Source organism: Copadichromis virginalis, linkage group LG5 (genome assembly GCF_057382275.1).
Source record: "Copadichromis virginalis isolate Kocher_CV1m ecotype Utaka linkage group LG5, C_Virginalis_male_GT1.1, whole genome shotgun sequence".
Lineage (NCBI taxonomy): Eukaryota > Metazoa > Chordata > Actinopteri > Cichliformes > Cichlidae > Copadichromis > Copadichromis virginalis.
The window spans coordinates 13,201,747-13,217,893 of NC_140622.1; the positions used below are offsets into that span (position 1 = coordinate 13,201,747).

The 16,147-nt window shown below is 39.2% G+C and overlaps 1 protein-coding gene and 1 long non-coding RNA gene across 3 annotated transcripts in view; one reads left to right on the forward strand and one right to left on the reverse strand.

Moving 5' to 3' along the window:
* The window catches only part of LOC146709091 (uncharacterized), a 45,856-nt gene extending 35,845 nt beyond the window's left edge, over positions 1-10,011 (forward strand). The window contains exon 3 of the long non-coding RNA XR_014920416.1: positions 9,815-10,011. This is a non-coding gene — a long non-coding RNA (uncharacterized LOC146709091). The remainder of the gene's footprint in view (positions 1-9,814) is intronic.
* tafa1b (TAFA chemokine like family member 1b) overlaps positions 1-16,147 on the reverse strand; it is a 124,795-nt gene that overhangs the window by 21,091 nt on the left and 87,557 nt on the right. For both annotated transcript variants that reach the window (XR_014920415.1, XM_085456036.1), the window contains exon 3: positions 3,196-3,336. Coding sequence is in view for 1 of the 2 variants with exons in the window: in XM_085456036.1 (XP_085312162.1) it covers positions 3,196-3,336 (141 nt within the window). In the remaining variant the exon portion in view is untranslated. The remainder of the gene's footprint in view (positions 1-3,195; positions 3,337-16,147) is intronic.

Sequence of the window (16,147 nt, forward strand, 5' to 3'; positions counted from 1 at the left end):
TGAGCCGGATTCACTTTCAAGCAGGTGAAAATTATCCAAGTAGGGAGGCGAGGCAAGATAAAGGAAGTAAAATTATTAAAAGGTCAGGTCACTACCACTCAAAAGGGGCAGCGATGCTCAATATTGTAGCAGTGCAGCTCAGTGACTTGTCATTTCCATTTTTTATCACCACCTCTTCTGTAAGTGCTTGTTAATCAATACACTAACAACAAGGATTCTCTCACTGTGGGAGCTTGAAGCACAGAAGCATGAAGTGTTTACACCAGCCCCTCTTCTTCACCCCGGTGTCTCAGTCTGTACTTTTTAAAAAATACAAAAATTATATCTTTGTCCAGCTTTGGTGGAAAACTTCTTTGGATTTCCTCATCTCGGTGTAAAAAAAACAAACAACTACTACAAAAAACCTCCCCCAAAAACCTGAGGTTGTATTCACATTTTACACTGCATTCAGCTAACATTTTTTATCTTAATGTCCAGGGTGTAATTTGTAGTTGCCGATAACGAAAGGTCTCAGTCTGACATTAAGGTTTTCAGGTATTGTACGCTGCTGGCCTTGGATAGGAAAAAAAGGGAAAGAATCTTCATTAATATAAAATGATTGCCTTGTCTGCTAGATGCTGCAGAGGAGTGGCTCCATTTCATATCCAAAGATCTTTCTGAGTTTCAGCTGTGGCTGACTAATCTTGTGAGGCCCACTGTCCATGCCTGTCTGGCCCCCCTTTGTAATTTAATGAAGATATTTTGGTGTCACTTCTTTTTTTTTTTTTTTTTTTTTTTGAATTGACAAGAAAAAGGGACCTTGTTTATTACTTTATTTTGGCAAGTAATAAATGAACATGTTTCTTAATTTCATGTTATCAATTTGTTTTTGTTATTTCAGGAATCTTAAAAGGAAAGAATATTGGCCGTCAAGGTATGATGTGACAAATATTGCAGCTTTTCTATTATGATGTAACTCCTGCTTAAGTTTGTACTAAATAAATTAACTATCTTAACTATGTAAATACAAAAAAATACAATATAATTAAACTTGTACTAACTATTAAACTAGTTACAGGCAGAAAACATGAGTAACATAGGCTGTTGTCAGTAAGCTCTATATAAATGGCAGTCCAGTATAGAGCACTAGAAATAATGGGGAAAACACAAGGAAGGATCTGGGAACAAATTGGCAGAATAAACACTAAAGACAGCAGTGCAGCACAACAATGAACAAACATTATCCCAGACACTGAGAGCAATCATTGTAAAATGGAAACACAAGGCTAGCACAGCTAAACTTAATCAGGGATAAGACAAGGGAAGTAAAGCTGAATACAAAGCATAATAGACAAAAGACTACAAAAATAAAATGGGAACACAAAAAGGCCTAACACAGAAACAGACTCTTAATGAGAAACATTTTACATAAAAAAAACATATCAATTCATACAATATTCTATTTTTATTGTGTTTTTACAAGAAACCATCTTGAATCTACAATACTTTTTCTTGTAGATTCAAGATGGTTTTTTGTCCTCTTTTTAAACTTTATTTTAGTCACGATTGCTTTGGGTTTATTTATATATAAATATAAATGAATATGTTTCTTAATTTTAATTAATCAATTTGTTCATTATTTTGTTGTTTTATGAGTCATTAGCATTCATGATTTGCAACATTGAGGTATGTTGTGGCACATAATGCAGGTGCTCTATTAAGACATAATTACTACTAAAGTTTGTACTGACTTATTCATTATAAATACACAATATATAAATGCATGCTAACTAATAAACTAGATACTGTGAGAAAACATGACTAATATAGAGTGCTGTACTAATGTTGTCAGCAAGTTCTTTTTTTTTTTTTTTTTTTTTTTTGGTGTCACTTCTTTGTGGGAGGGCAGACACATGACTTTGATCGTAAATGAAGGTGAAGGTTAAAAGATCGAAACTGAGGAGCCACAAATGAGCTGCGTTGAATTAAGGGGCATCACAGTTCTGTCTCAGCAGACTTGTGATTTCCTGTCAGCTTTTTCCCCCTTTTTCTCTCCATGGAGCTGCCGATGCCTGATTGTTTTTCTCGACTGAGGTCATTCAAGTGCACTAGCCTGGAGCTTCCCTGACTTCTGTTTATTAGTCATTCATTTCTGAGATGCCTTGGGCAATGCGATCTGCAAATTTCTCTCCATTTAGGAGTTCTGCAGGCCAACTGGATCATCGTCCAGATGCCCAGCAGCACTGCACTACTGGGTTCTTAATAGTTAAACTTAGTTTTGTCATTTGAGAGTGGAGAAATTGTGTTTGAATATACTGTATGCCTTCATCTGAAGTGCTTATTAAAGCCTGAGTCAGACTTGAGATGGTAAATCTCACATTTGAAACGACTTTTGTATGTATAAGTAAAGTTCAGTAACAGAAGCTTTCTTAAGTAATAATAGCAAGTTCTCACAATTAAAAAAAAATATGTAGAAACTGTATATTTATCCTTTTACTTCAGCAAAAATGCAGAACTTTAATCAGTCAGTCATCCACCTCCTCTTATGTGGTCTAGCATAAAGTAGTGGATTTATATCTAAAGTTGAATTTTTATATGAAATTTGTAACTTTTAATGTGATATAATTCTGCAAACTAAATTTGTTAATCTCCTAATTTGGCTGATACTGACTGTGGCATTTTTACTTTTTGAACAAAAAAATCTTCACCAGAGAATAATGTGAGTACCACAAATATGTTGCTGCAAAATGAAGCAGATCCTGTCAGCTAGGCGAGGCAGGCGACCTGAGCTGCACTATGTCATGCACATTAACCTCACTCTTTTCGTGCCAAATCCCCCAAATTGGCAGTCTAATCAAGCCCCAGAATTTTCCTGTCGCTCCCTCTGACGCGTCAGTGCTGCACCTGCCCTGCATTGCATCCTGCTCTTTCAACCCCAGCATCCACCTGTTGGCTAAGGGGTTTGTTTACTCTTCACTCTCTATTTGCATCATATTTGTTATCTTCCCCTGTAAGAAAGCAGTCGTTTCAAACGTGAGCTGTCTGACTGAAATGCCACACATGTAGGACACATGCTCTCTGTACTGTCTCTGGATGTCATTTATACTGGGAGAGCGCAGGTAGTAGTATATCTGCTAGAACAGGTATCAGACGGACAAGGACTGTCTCTCAGAGGAGCATTTATAGATAAGTTTAAAACACGTTAGATGTTCTCACCATCCACACAGGAGGGTTTGTTGCGTGTCGTTCCGGCCACTTTCCCCGGTAAACAGGAGCACTTGACTGTCTGAGAGCGCTCCTCGATACGATTCTTGTTACAGCATCGGTGGGCAGCAATCACCTCGCACGTACCACCCTCTGGAGAGAGATTGAAAAGACACCCTGTCAGTAAATGTGAGATGTTAATAAGAAACGTTTAACAGTAAACTATCTGAAGCAACCATGTAATAAGTGTCCTTAACTCACTGCAGTTTGAACTTGAAATCACAAACGAGCAACAACAACGCAGATAAAAGATGGACATCCTGTATAGGGAGCTGCAATACAATCACTGGGTACTTCTACCATAAGTATATGAAGCAAATTAGCCCTCAAGGCATCTCAATAACGCCATCTAATTGCCTCTTACTTGGTGCTGACTGTTCTCACTTCATACCAATCAGCACATGATTGACTCTGATGCCAATACAATAATAGGCAATAGTACACTAAAGCAATAACTCCAAAGTATAGGTGACATCAGTCGTGACAACTGCTGAACAATAGGTCCCAGTCTGACAAAGGGGTATGTCTGTGGAAAGCGAAGGTGATAAGCACATATAGCAATAGTAGGCCAAAATAACAATAGGGAGGGTGAGGGGGTGATGGAGCTGAGGGACATCCTAAAATGAGTGAGACAGACAGAAAGAGAAAGCTAGAGGACAAGGTGTGTCTGGATACCAGGGACTTGGCATACCGGTGAGTAATGAGAGAGCCACTGAAAGTGCCCCCTTCACACAATTATAAAGCGTGGGGCTAATGCAGCCAGCAGAGCTGCAGGAGAGAGGCCCTCTATCACTGCTCTCCCTTTTCCTTACGCCCCAGGAAAAACTCTTTATCTTCTTTTGACAGGCACCACAACAGACACCAGCGTCCAGCAATTAAACTGGAGCTCATCCCAGGACAAGGGGAGAGGAGAGGAGAGTTTAACTTATTCTCTCCAATATCCAGAATAGAACAGATAGAGTGCAGAAAGGGAGGGAGACAACCAAATGCCATGTTTAATCTTGTCTGTGCATTATTTTTGTGGCGATATGGCTTTTTAAAGAGGACATCCTGCTGTGCTCAGACGATGCACTTGCTTCTGCTGGCATGACAATCACCGGTGTGTGCGTGTCTCTGGCCGGGCTGGTTGTGCAAATGTTTGAAATGGCTCGGGTCATGAATTACAGAACTGAGTTCCCAGCAGCCTAGACAAGTTTGGCAACAGTTTTCTTCTCCCATTCCCATCAATGTCTGCCTCGGCCAGACCAAAGGCCGATGAGATCTGGATTAAAAGGCAAACATTTGCAATCCTGCTGGACCGCGCTGTCGTGCAGAATTAATGTCACTCTCTCCATGCTTGTTGTCTTGATATTTCTAGGCAGGAGGAAGCAGAACACAGACTATAAAAGTGAGGAGAACAATCCCTCGAGTCTGCTAAAACCCCAATCCTCACAATGTGTTGCCTTGTTGAATATTTTAGCGAGAGTTTCCTGACCTGCGGACTTACTTTTAAGTCAAAGCAGATCGCTAGACAAGAGAGGATTTAATGTTGCATCATAGAATATTGAATTGGCCTGAATCCCCACACCAATAATACGATACATGATCTGCAGGTTAGCGCTACCAGACTTCCAATGGAAAACCTCTGACAAGGTACTACCAAAGTAAACCCTAACATATTTGCATCTGTTATTTGAATGTGATGAGAATGATCTTGATCTGTGTCGCTGGACTTAGTTGTTCAGTGGAAGTAGAGTTAAAATTCATTGTTTCTCCACTTTGTGATTCTGTTAGGTAAGAAAATGGACCACTTATCCCAAATGGTAATACAGTTTCATTTAATCATGGAAGGGTGTAACTCAACCCCCGCCCAAAAAAACCAAACCAATACAAAACAAACAAACAAACAAGGTGAGGTAATGTTAGGATTAACTCTGGGTTTTCAGTATCATGTAGCTGGTTTACTTTACATCGCCATGGTAACTTGTGCTCTGCTCCAGCACAGATTAGGGATTAACAGGTCCAAAATCCCAACCTAAGGACTAAACAGTTCTTTAGAAAACAACGGCATCATCATTCCCGGAAGATCAATCCTAGCAAGAAGGTCTAAAGGATCTACAGTTTTTGTCTTCCCTGATGAGGATCAGTAATAAATACAGATTATTAGCAGGAACTCTATTCCCTGTGCATGTGTGAAAGGTTTTTTTCATGTTGACTTAATGTATGATCCTAAAACAGAAGTATTTTTACTTTTCGTCCTTAATTTAAATTTGCACGTAGATCCTACCCTTGAATTCTGTTTTTATAGATTATTTAGTCTTTACTTTCTCTCAGGCTGTTCAACATCACTGCAGCTGAAAGAATAAGAACTAAATCTGTAGGCCTATTATGCAGAATGGAATAACAATTTTAATCTGTAAAATTCAATCTGATAACCACCTTTTTGTGTCTGCTTATCCCAACTGCCAAGTGAAGCCAAATGAAAGACATCCTGTTGATGTTGAACTTTGCTTTTGTACAAGTTACAGTTCAGCTTAGGAAGTCAGCAGCAGCAGAGATTAAGTCGCATAATGAGATCATGAAGGCAGCTTTTATACAAATGGAATGTATATATAGTTATAGAGTATTTAAAAGTAGAATGGGAGGGAGAGCCTTCAGTTTTCAGGCCCCTCTTCTGTGGAACCAGCTTCCCGTTTGGATTCGGGAGACAGACACTATCTCTACTTTTAAGATTAGGCTTAAAACTTTCCTTTTTGCTAAAGCATATAGTTAGGGCTGGACCAGGTGACCCTGAATGTCCTGAAAAGCACCTTGAGGCGACTGTTGTTGTGATTTGGCGCTATACAAATAAAATTGAATTGAATTGAATATGGTTACTATTTAGCTGACTAAACAGACAGAGTGCCAATGAACCAGCAATTCTGGTCATAGATTAAAAAAAAACAGCTGGACGTGAACTGTTGCAGAGTGCCAATCTAAATGTTGTAAGCTGTCTTTGTAGACTTTAAACTGTCATACCCATGCAAGTCTGCTATAAACATACATACTTGGTTTTGAATGACCAATGAGGAAGTGCTGTATGATCATATTTTTACATTTTGTCTTTGGGATTGTTTAGAAAAGTCCAGCCCTGGACAGATGTTGGAAAGAATCATCTTGACAGCTGTTTCACCATGAGGGGAGGATGCATTAGAAACTTTTGCCCAATTAATTAGTTGATGAATTTTGAAGATATGTTAACTCAGATAAAAATCTGAGCATTATCAATTGCTTGTAATAGAAATCCATAGTGTAGTATATAACAGGCTTTTGGCTCTCACAGTTGTTTTGCACCTTCAGTAAAATAAATTAAAAAGTAATTGTTGTCTGGAAGGACAGTGCATTACTTTGATTTTTTCTTAATGCGGTACATAAAATATAGTATGACTGACAAAATTACCAGCAATACAGCGAAGGCATTTGATTGACAAAGCAAAGCAAAACAAAAAGGAAAGCAGACAAAAACAAAATGAAAACAACTGATGTTGGTGGAATATGGCTGTGTGTTTTAGACCTGTGAAAGAACATAAGACATTTAGTGTTTTATCTTTACCATATTCATTTCTAAGAGAACAGACTGAACAAACATCCCTAACATGCACACAAGCATGTTTTGGTGCGATTCCCAGCAGCATGATCGCGATGAAGCATCTGGTATGTGGAGGAAAGAGCAGCTTCATTACTCTTCTGGGCCAGTCACTAGTGCCACTTAGACAACAAATGGCCATTTAGACAAGCCATATTGCCATTCAGGTAACTAAGAGCTCAGAGTGAGGTTAACGGCCATCTATTATCGTCACATAAATTTGGTGGTTTGTGTCCCAATGCATATATTGTGTGGTATTTCATAACAGATTTATTCTGCTCACGTGCACAGTAGTAATCAGTGTGTGTTCTGGTGCAATGTGGGATCAGAACAGCTTAAGACTGTGGTTGTGATGGATGCAGTGCTTGGAGCCTGTCAGGCAACTAAAGGGGTTAAAACAAACTGCAAAGATGGAGTGGGTGACAGTGCACTCTAGCCTTTGGTGAAGGAAGGTGAAGGGTATCGATGGGACCATTGACCGGTCATTTTTCTCTCGGCAGCCTACAGTGACAGCAGTCATTAAATGAGTGGATGAGGTGATTATGCTTAAGGAAATCAATGCTTCATTGTTTTCAGCTTAGCCCAATGGCCAATTAGGAGGTGTTAATGAAGGAAGGCTGTAAAAAGTAGAGATATATATGAGAAGTAGGAATGAGAGTGCAAGATAAGAAGGCATAGATCATATCAGATATTTCCTCTGGTTATCAAAGTTTATGTTTGTGGAAACCACTCTGAACTTAACTATAAAATAACTTTTTACAGATATACAGTATGAATGCACCAAGTTAGTACATCAGATATTCTTTTCAGCGAGAAGCTATAGTTTAGAGATTGACTCCTACTGTGTATTCTGTGTTATAAGTCATGAGCAGCCTTAATGCTTCTAAAATAACTAATGTCTTTAAGACTATATTGGAGTATGGTGTTTAGTGTTAATCAAGCCTAAACCTTTTCATTAGTCTGGTTTAACCTGAGTTTCTAATGCTTGTGTAATGTTACAGTGCCAGAAATAATCCACAAGTAAAAACCGGTCAAAACTGACTTCCTGTTTACTTTCTGCAGAAATGGACTGTGGGTTGCATCATCTGTCAAACAGCATAAAATTACTCCTGTCACAGATGAAGACCTCAAGCTTACTGCTGGAGGAAATAATTTTTACTATCTCATATCGTCTGTTATGAGATATTGTAATTATTTCCCTGATGGACGAATTAATAATTGGGGATTATAAGTTGTACTTTATTAGTTATATTTCATGTTCAATTTCAGAAGAGAAAAGACTTTAAGGATGGGTACTCTCTTCTAAAAACAGATGGTTTAGAGGGCGCATGGCTGTCTGATATAAGCCAAAAAAGACATATAAATCAATCACATTTTGTTATCTTAGGCTGAATGGTAATAAATTATTTAATGGTATAAATCTAGGTATTTTTCTACCAAGTAGAGTTTTTTTGTCCATTTTGGTGGGAACTCAAAGCCATATGTGAGATGCAACAATCTTTAAGACAGGGAAACATTAAAAAAGGAAAAACAAACTTTCCTCTAGGTTTGTGGACCATTCAGGTGCCGAGTTTGCAGCAGTGAAACGGTGTCTTCCCAAAGTCAGGATATAGATGCAAATCAGCCAAATCATATTTTTGTCTTTTCAGTGCTCCCTATTCTGTTCTTTATTCATATTCTTACTCTCTTCTTTCAAACTAAATACATGTCATTTTTAATTCAGGGCACAAAATATACTAAATGTTGTTTTCCACAGCAGCAACTGTAACATTAGCTAGTTGGGTCCATACAGGCAGCTTTCGTTTGGGGGTGTTTGTAACAGTCTGTTATGTGGCATGTACAACACAGGGTTACAAGCAGCTGAAAATGTCCACATGTCTAAGCTTTTTGAACAGGTGGTGTCGAAAATTGCACTCATCAGGTTTTTACATGAAAGGTTAATGCACTTATAAAGCCAAGTCTAGTTGTGGAGGGCGCAGAGGTGTGGACCCAAAGGCAGGACGCTGGAGGCAGGATCAAATTGACTCATAGCTCACGCTAAAAACTGTCACAGTAAAACAGAAAATGAACAAATAATAACTGACACAAGTAGACATGAAAGGTGAAAATAAATATTCACAATGAAAGAATGTGCAATGGAAAGGCAAAGTGAAACGCAGAGGGAACTAAATATTAATTTTGAACGGGATAAAACAAAAACAGAAACTAAAACTCAAATATGACAAGAAACAGAGACAATAGGAACAAGAATTCATTATCATTCAATTAGCAAGTCTTCTTTTCCATCCACCCTGTGTGTGCCTGACAGAGGTGGAAAAGATTACACTAAAAAAATGGCACCTAACACAGACAACATTTACCTTACTATAATGATCGCAGCGTATGGATGTGTATATATCTGGTGGGCCAGTATGAATGAAACTGAGCAAACATCATCACACATACAGCCATTATTAACATCTATGTTTTTAAAAAGTATTTAAATATGACAGAAACATAGCTTAACAGATGGCAATTCATTCTTTCATTCATTCAATGTGTTCATTCATGGCCTATGTCAGGGTCACGGGGGGGGCTGGAGCCTATCCCAGCTACCAAAGGGCAAGAGGCCGGATCCACCCTGGAGGGGTTTGTCATGGTCCCCGCACCTCGCCAGCTGACATCAGTCAGACGCCTTGTTTGTTTATTCTCCCTCTCTCGCCTCTGCTATCTCTTTCTCTCTCGCTCTCTCCCGCTCTCTCTTTCTCCTGCCGGGGTGGAGCTCAGTGTGGGCTCCCGCCCCTGGCCCACGCACCTGGGGATGATCAGCACACCTGCCGCTGATTATGAATTAGAGGGCTACTTAAGATGGCGGACCTGCTCTACTCGCTGCTGGATCGTTGAGCCATCAGCGTCAGGCAATCTGCAAAGTTTAAGTCGTGAGGACGCCTGAACCTGGAGACTAACTGTTTATCTGTATGTGTGTAGATTCCCCCCTGGACCCGTTCCCTGTGCACTGTGACTGAGCGTGAGCCAGAGTGGTGGTGGAGAGCAGAGGAGCTGTTTGCGTTTAAGGAAGCCGTGTGGAAATCTTCCCTCCCTGAACTTCTGCCCCTTTCACTCCCGGACCCTGGAACCCTGGCCCCCTTTCCCCAAACACCCTTTGTATATATATTTCACTGTGAAGAGCACTGTAAATAAATTCACTCTTGTTTGAAGGAGCTTGTGGTCTGCGCCTGAGTCTGCTTCACTAGCCTTGACAGGGTTGGCACTCTGACACAGGGCTAACACACAAAGACAGACAACCATGCACACTCACAGCTACAGGCAATCTGGAATCACCAATTAACCTAACCCCACTAATTACATGGCTTTGGACTGTGTGACTGTTTATTTAAAATATAAATGAATTACTATGAACGCGACAGTTTGAGGTTAAATGAGGAGTGAATTTAGATCGACAGCCAGGATGTGAATCTGGTAGGGTACAATGTGTATTACAGCTGGGACCTTAGATTACTGACCACAGAGATCAATAGATCTAGAGTCCTATGCCTCTTAAATGTCTCTTTTATAATTACAGGCATGTGTTTTTTGGAGATTATCACTGGAAACACCAACATTAAAGTATGACATGTAAACATGAAACCCCAGATTTACAGATCACAGCAGGGTTGTGTTTTGTTTTTTGTTTTTTTCTCTAAATGAACAGATTTCTATGTAGCTTACAAGCTAGACAATAAATATATATCTGTATATCTCACTATTATTTATATATATATATATATATATATATATATATATATATATATATATATATATATATATATATATATATATATATATATTTGTTGAGTGTTTATAAGCAACAAAAGCACTAAAGGCTGTCAACAAAATTTAACACACTGTACTTTATGGCATTGTTGACGTAATCGGTGAAGAACATTTGAAGTGCTTTCATTTATGGATGGTATGTGTTTCTGCTGTTCTTTACAAATAACATGGTTTTGTTGCACACTATCTGACTTTTAAAAGTGTGAACAATTTTAAAGTAATTAAACTATTTTCATTTTATTAACCATGTTTTTTGGCAGTGTGGACCTCTATCGCGTTTCCCTGTGCCAGGTCAGACGTCGAGTGAGATGCGAGACACGAGTTGCATGTAAACAAGGGCTTTAAGAAAGAAATGTAGTGCAGTATCAAACTATGTGACCATAAATGTATTGAAAATATATTGATATAGTTTAAAAACATCTGTCCAATACCAAGGCTTAAAAAGGAGCCGAAATTTTGGCTGCTTTAAACCCATAGAGTAGATAGATGGATCACTGTCTTGCTGTGCATATTCTCAAGGTCACAGCAGCATGACAGCTTATTTTGCAACACCTAAAGGCTTCAAGTTCACAGGAAGTGACAGCTGCTTTCTATATTCAGAGTGACAAAGAAAGCTGGCAACTGACAGCCTTTTGATCACACTGAATTAGAAATTTTTTGACAGAAAAATTAAGGTACTTGTAACAATGTCAGCACCAGATGGAAAAAAAACCCTCTTTACACTACACCTTTGCTCAGCTGCAGTTCGACAACTGTAATCTATGCAGCGGCAAAGAGCAGTAATCACTGGCTCACCATCAGCAAAGCATTTCTGTCACCTCCTCTTTCTCAAGCTCTCTTGATCTCTCTCTTGCACTGCTTTTCTTGCTGCTACAGTTATTAAGTAATAACATATGGCCCAGTGAAGGGACACAGCAGTCCCTTAAGCTTCTCAAGGACTCATCATAACAACTTAATCAGCGCACACTTGCTGCTTCAGCTTGCGTGCCAGAGCCCCTATTTTGTTTTGTCAGGCAGGTGTTGCATCAACCACAATTTTCTTGCAGTTCTTTCATTTTCCTTAGCTTGTTGTTGTTGTTGCTCACTGGTGCTTCTGGGTAACTGACAGCTATCCACAGTCTCAGAACTTTTAATTGTCAATTTACATCTCAGGTGGCAAAAGGAATTATGGTTCCCTTTGTCAGTAAATAAATGTAGATGCATGTAGAGCTAAAATGTAAATTTGAGACCCAGTTTGCATTTATGAAGCAGAGTGAGAGCAGCATTTTAAATTAGCGCTGAAAATGATGCACATTTGGAGGACAAATTGAGACTCTTGCAGTCGCCTTATTTTTTTCCTCACAAGTGAACAAAGTTACCTTGTACTGTGAGCCAGAGAAGTCAATTCAAACCCTCACAAAGTTTTATCAAGCAGCAGATTGTTTGACAAGTTAGTGTCTGTCAACTTTTCTTTCAGTCAAATCATGCATAATGGAAAATGACCTCCTTTTAAAAAACAAAAAAACAAAAGCTTCTGATGCGCCGTTTTCAATCAGATGCATTTCATTAGATTTAAAAGTTCAAAGTATGCTTTGTCATGATTAGTTTTATGTTCTTTGGGAAATAAAAAAAAAAGTGAGTATATTAATGACTTGTTTGAAGAAACAATGGCATCAAAGTGGCTGTGGGCCAGCTGTCCCTCTGATTATATGTTTAATGACGCTCATCAGAATTTCTTTTCGTTGCTTAAACATCAAGTTTAGTGGACTTAGGGTAACGTTTAAACACACCTTATGGAACATGTAAGTGATATGATAGGTGGTCTTTCATGGCCTTCACAATCACAGCTGGTTCCTCACCAGTATGTTGATGTTTGTGCTGATAGGAGCACTGGGAATGGTTTATACTGTAGCTGCACAGCCTTACATCCAAGGGGAGAGCAGCTACATTTAAATTAGAAATGTCTTTTACTTTTTATAATCCCAGTCATGGAACCATTTGAATGCACCTCATACTTCCATGCCTGAGCCCTAGTTACTTTCTTAGAAAACCAATAAGACTTTTACCAATGAATAATAAAAGTTGCCTCAAGAAGACAGGCTTCGAGATGTTGGAGCAGTTGAAGTATTTCCAGCTTTGGAACCTTTTATGAAGAAAAATTATAAGAAATTAATCTGAGGCATTGTTGACCATTGTTTTTCCAGTCTAAAACCATTTTGACCTACGTGTCACTGATGCATCAGGAGCTGGAGTGCATTCACCATTTATCAAGTGCCCATCAGCCCCTATTGCAGTGATCCGTATAGTTTGTCTGACCTCAGCCAGTCTGAAGGCTTTTGGCTGGTTTTCACTGACCCGTCTGTGGCCTGGATTTCACTTTCCTCCTGAGGCAGCATAACCCACAGTAATGGGAGAAGACAAACAAGTGGGCATTGCAGCTATAGTCTCGCCTGGAGCTACCACAAACGTGAGGGACAGAGGGGTAGCAAACAGAGCTCTAGAGCTCAAGCTGACTGACAGAACCACTGACCCAGTTATACTGGAGTCACATGAATGAATGCTGTTTTTTCCCCTCTGCTGGTATGGCTTACTCCTAAGTCTAGCTATGCCCTCACAGAATACTGAATACCACTCCACCACAGGTTGAATTTACAGAAACTGTATATGGATGGAGTTTGATAAATGAGTAGAAACCTAAGGAAAAAATAGAAATAAACATATCTAATGCACTCTGCTTTAACAGACAGACATTCTTCATGCATGAGTGCACCGAAATAGGCTCCAGTTTACTGAATAGGAAAAGTATATTGCAGTAATTGCACCATTGGTGGTAATAGTCTTGACATCTTTAACAGGTAATTCCATTAGTACAAATACGAGATGCAAGGTGCATGCTGGCCACGGCACAGGTCGATTCTTAATCACTTGTATGGGTTTCCTCTCGTGGGCCTGTATGACTCCAATGCTCACATCTTTATGGTTATTAAAGTTAACGATTGCTGCGTGCCTCATTTACCAAGGCTCTATCAATACCAGTTCAGCACCATGAAATTACCCCACTCCGGAGGGAGCAGCATGACAAACCGGATTAAGAAGGGCTCTGTAATACCCTGGCATATATAACTCTCCGTGTCATGGACCGCCGCAAGAAGACCCACTGCCAAGCTCAACCCCAGCGAAGGGGGAGGGGGGTGGGTACTACAGGGATGGATGACAACCGTTATAGCCTAAATGTCAATTCAAGATTTTATTACCCACATAGTTGTTGAGAAATGCAATGAAAACTAATAGCTGGTAGTTAAAAAAAGAAAAGGCAAAAAAAATAAACTAAAATCTCAGAAGGAAACACATTAAAAGTTGTGAAAAGTTACCTCACAGATTGATGAAAAAGGGGGGAAAGTGATTATGGTAAATATATGCAGAATGTAGCCTACTTCTGGTCTTTCAGGTGTATGCATATCTTTGGCGGATACTCTCTTACACGGTACTCATATTTTGCAAGGGCAGAGATGGTTGGCATTTCTTCACTTATACCTTGCTTATCTTATTTCCATGACAGGAGGGTGAAGCCAGAAATAGTACAGAGCTGTGCCAGAAACGCTATTGCACAAAATTTACTGTGTTTACATGCCTGTGAAAAAATGCATTGGATCAAGTCAGCAAACCTTGCTTTATCACATTGTGTTTCTCAGTTTATTCCTCTCGTCAGTTCTGTCCCTTGCATGTGTCTAACCCTATGTCATTACAAGTCAACACGACTGCTGAGTGTAGGCCCGCAGGTGTAGCTGTACCTCTCTGTCTTTTACTGCACCCAGCAGTACAGTTAGCGGTGCCTGACCTCCATTCAGTGTCCATATGACACAGGTCACTGCTCACTCTAAATGAGAGTCGGATGGTGAAATGGGCAACTAAATTGTCCATTCAAAATCACAAAACTGCCTTTTTGAACAGCACCATTGAGTAGCCTTCAAAAAGCGGCATTACCCAGACAAAACAATTGGATGCCATGATCCCTGCAGAATGGCCTGAAAGCAGACCATAAATTTCAGTTCACCTCTTCCAAAAAAGGAAAAAGAAAACTGCTGAAAGTAAAGTTGCAAAACTCGATGGGATTGTTTTATAGAACACAGGGTGCACCAAGAGGTCTATTTTGAATCCTGCGTGATACACAATGAGCAGTGGAGGAGTTGTGATGCAAGGAAGCCGGTAGCTGGCCGAACCAGCAATCAACGCCATATCCGGATTTCTGTATGAGGACCTTGAATGTCATCCTGGGTTCAGTTATGGTCTGCTTGAATTACACATAATGCATTATCTAATTTGCATAATGCATCAGCAGGCACTTAACATCAAATTATGGATGCATGCAAAAATTCCCAGAGTAGTGTATGCAGAAAAATGGCACTTTGCTGTGCAAATAATCTGCCCACTTTTCATGAAGCTGAGCAATATGGGCTTTGTATGATTTTGCACAAGTCCACCTTCTTACCGGCATGCTTGCACCATCAACTCCATGTATTTCATTCATTTGAATCTATGAACAACTGCTAGCTGCTCTTTCACATGTTCTACAAGCCAGGCTTGTGTTTGCTACTGAGCTCCAGCACCATTGCCTGACAAGTAATTTAGCCCATTATACCCATTATTAAATAAATATTGCCTTTTTTTAATGATACATTGGTAAGGTGATAATTGTACAGCAGAACACTGATCATTTTTACACAGACCAATTTCCATGTGACAATCAGCCTTAGAGCAAAAGAGGAAAAAAAATCAATGTGCTAACTTCTCTTCTGAATGACAATGCAGAGTAACGATGTCAGAATTGGCATTTAGCTGCTGACCTTGATCATGGTGGCAGCAAGGACAAGAGAGTGTGTGGACTATGAAAAACACAGGAGCATGAAGCTGTCACTAAGAGCTACAATTCACCATTGGGTTTTTCTTTCTTTCTTTTTCTTTTTTCTAAGTTACTACAGTAACAGCGTTTTTTTTCCATACCTGCTTGTAGATGACAGACCATAAACTCACACTAATTTTACTGCTGACAGTTTTCTGAATAAATAACTGTAGGTGTTACTTTTTATTTTACTTTTTCATACTGAGGTGAAAATTTGATAAATTAAAAACGAAATATCTGATATTTATATCATCAGATCATATTTTTGGTTATATTGTATTGGTATGGTCAGGATTACAGAGCAATTGTGTTTACGCCAATATTTTATTATCATTGTTTTTTTTCCTCATTGTTTTATCAGTTTTTAACATTTTGACTTGTCTGTCAACAACAGATATCTGGCCATCCTATTAAGTTTGTGTGTCCAACAAAGAGTAATTATGTAAATGTCTTGTAGCAAAAACACTGCCTGTCTGATAATGTGGAAAACATTTCCCAGCTTTTCTCCCTGCATTCGAGCATGGCTATTTAGTAAAAGCAAAAGTCAGCTTTTACCTTGTGAAAAGTTACATCATGTTACATCATGTGACATGTTATCATCGTTATTA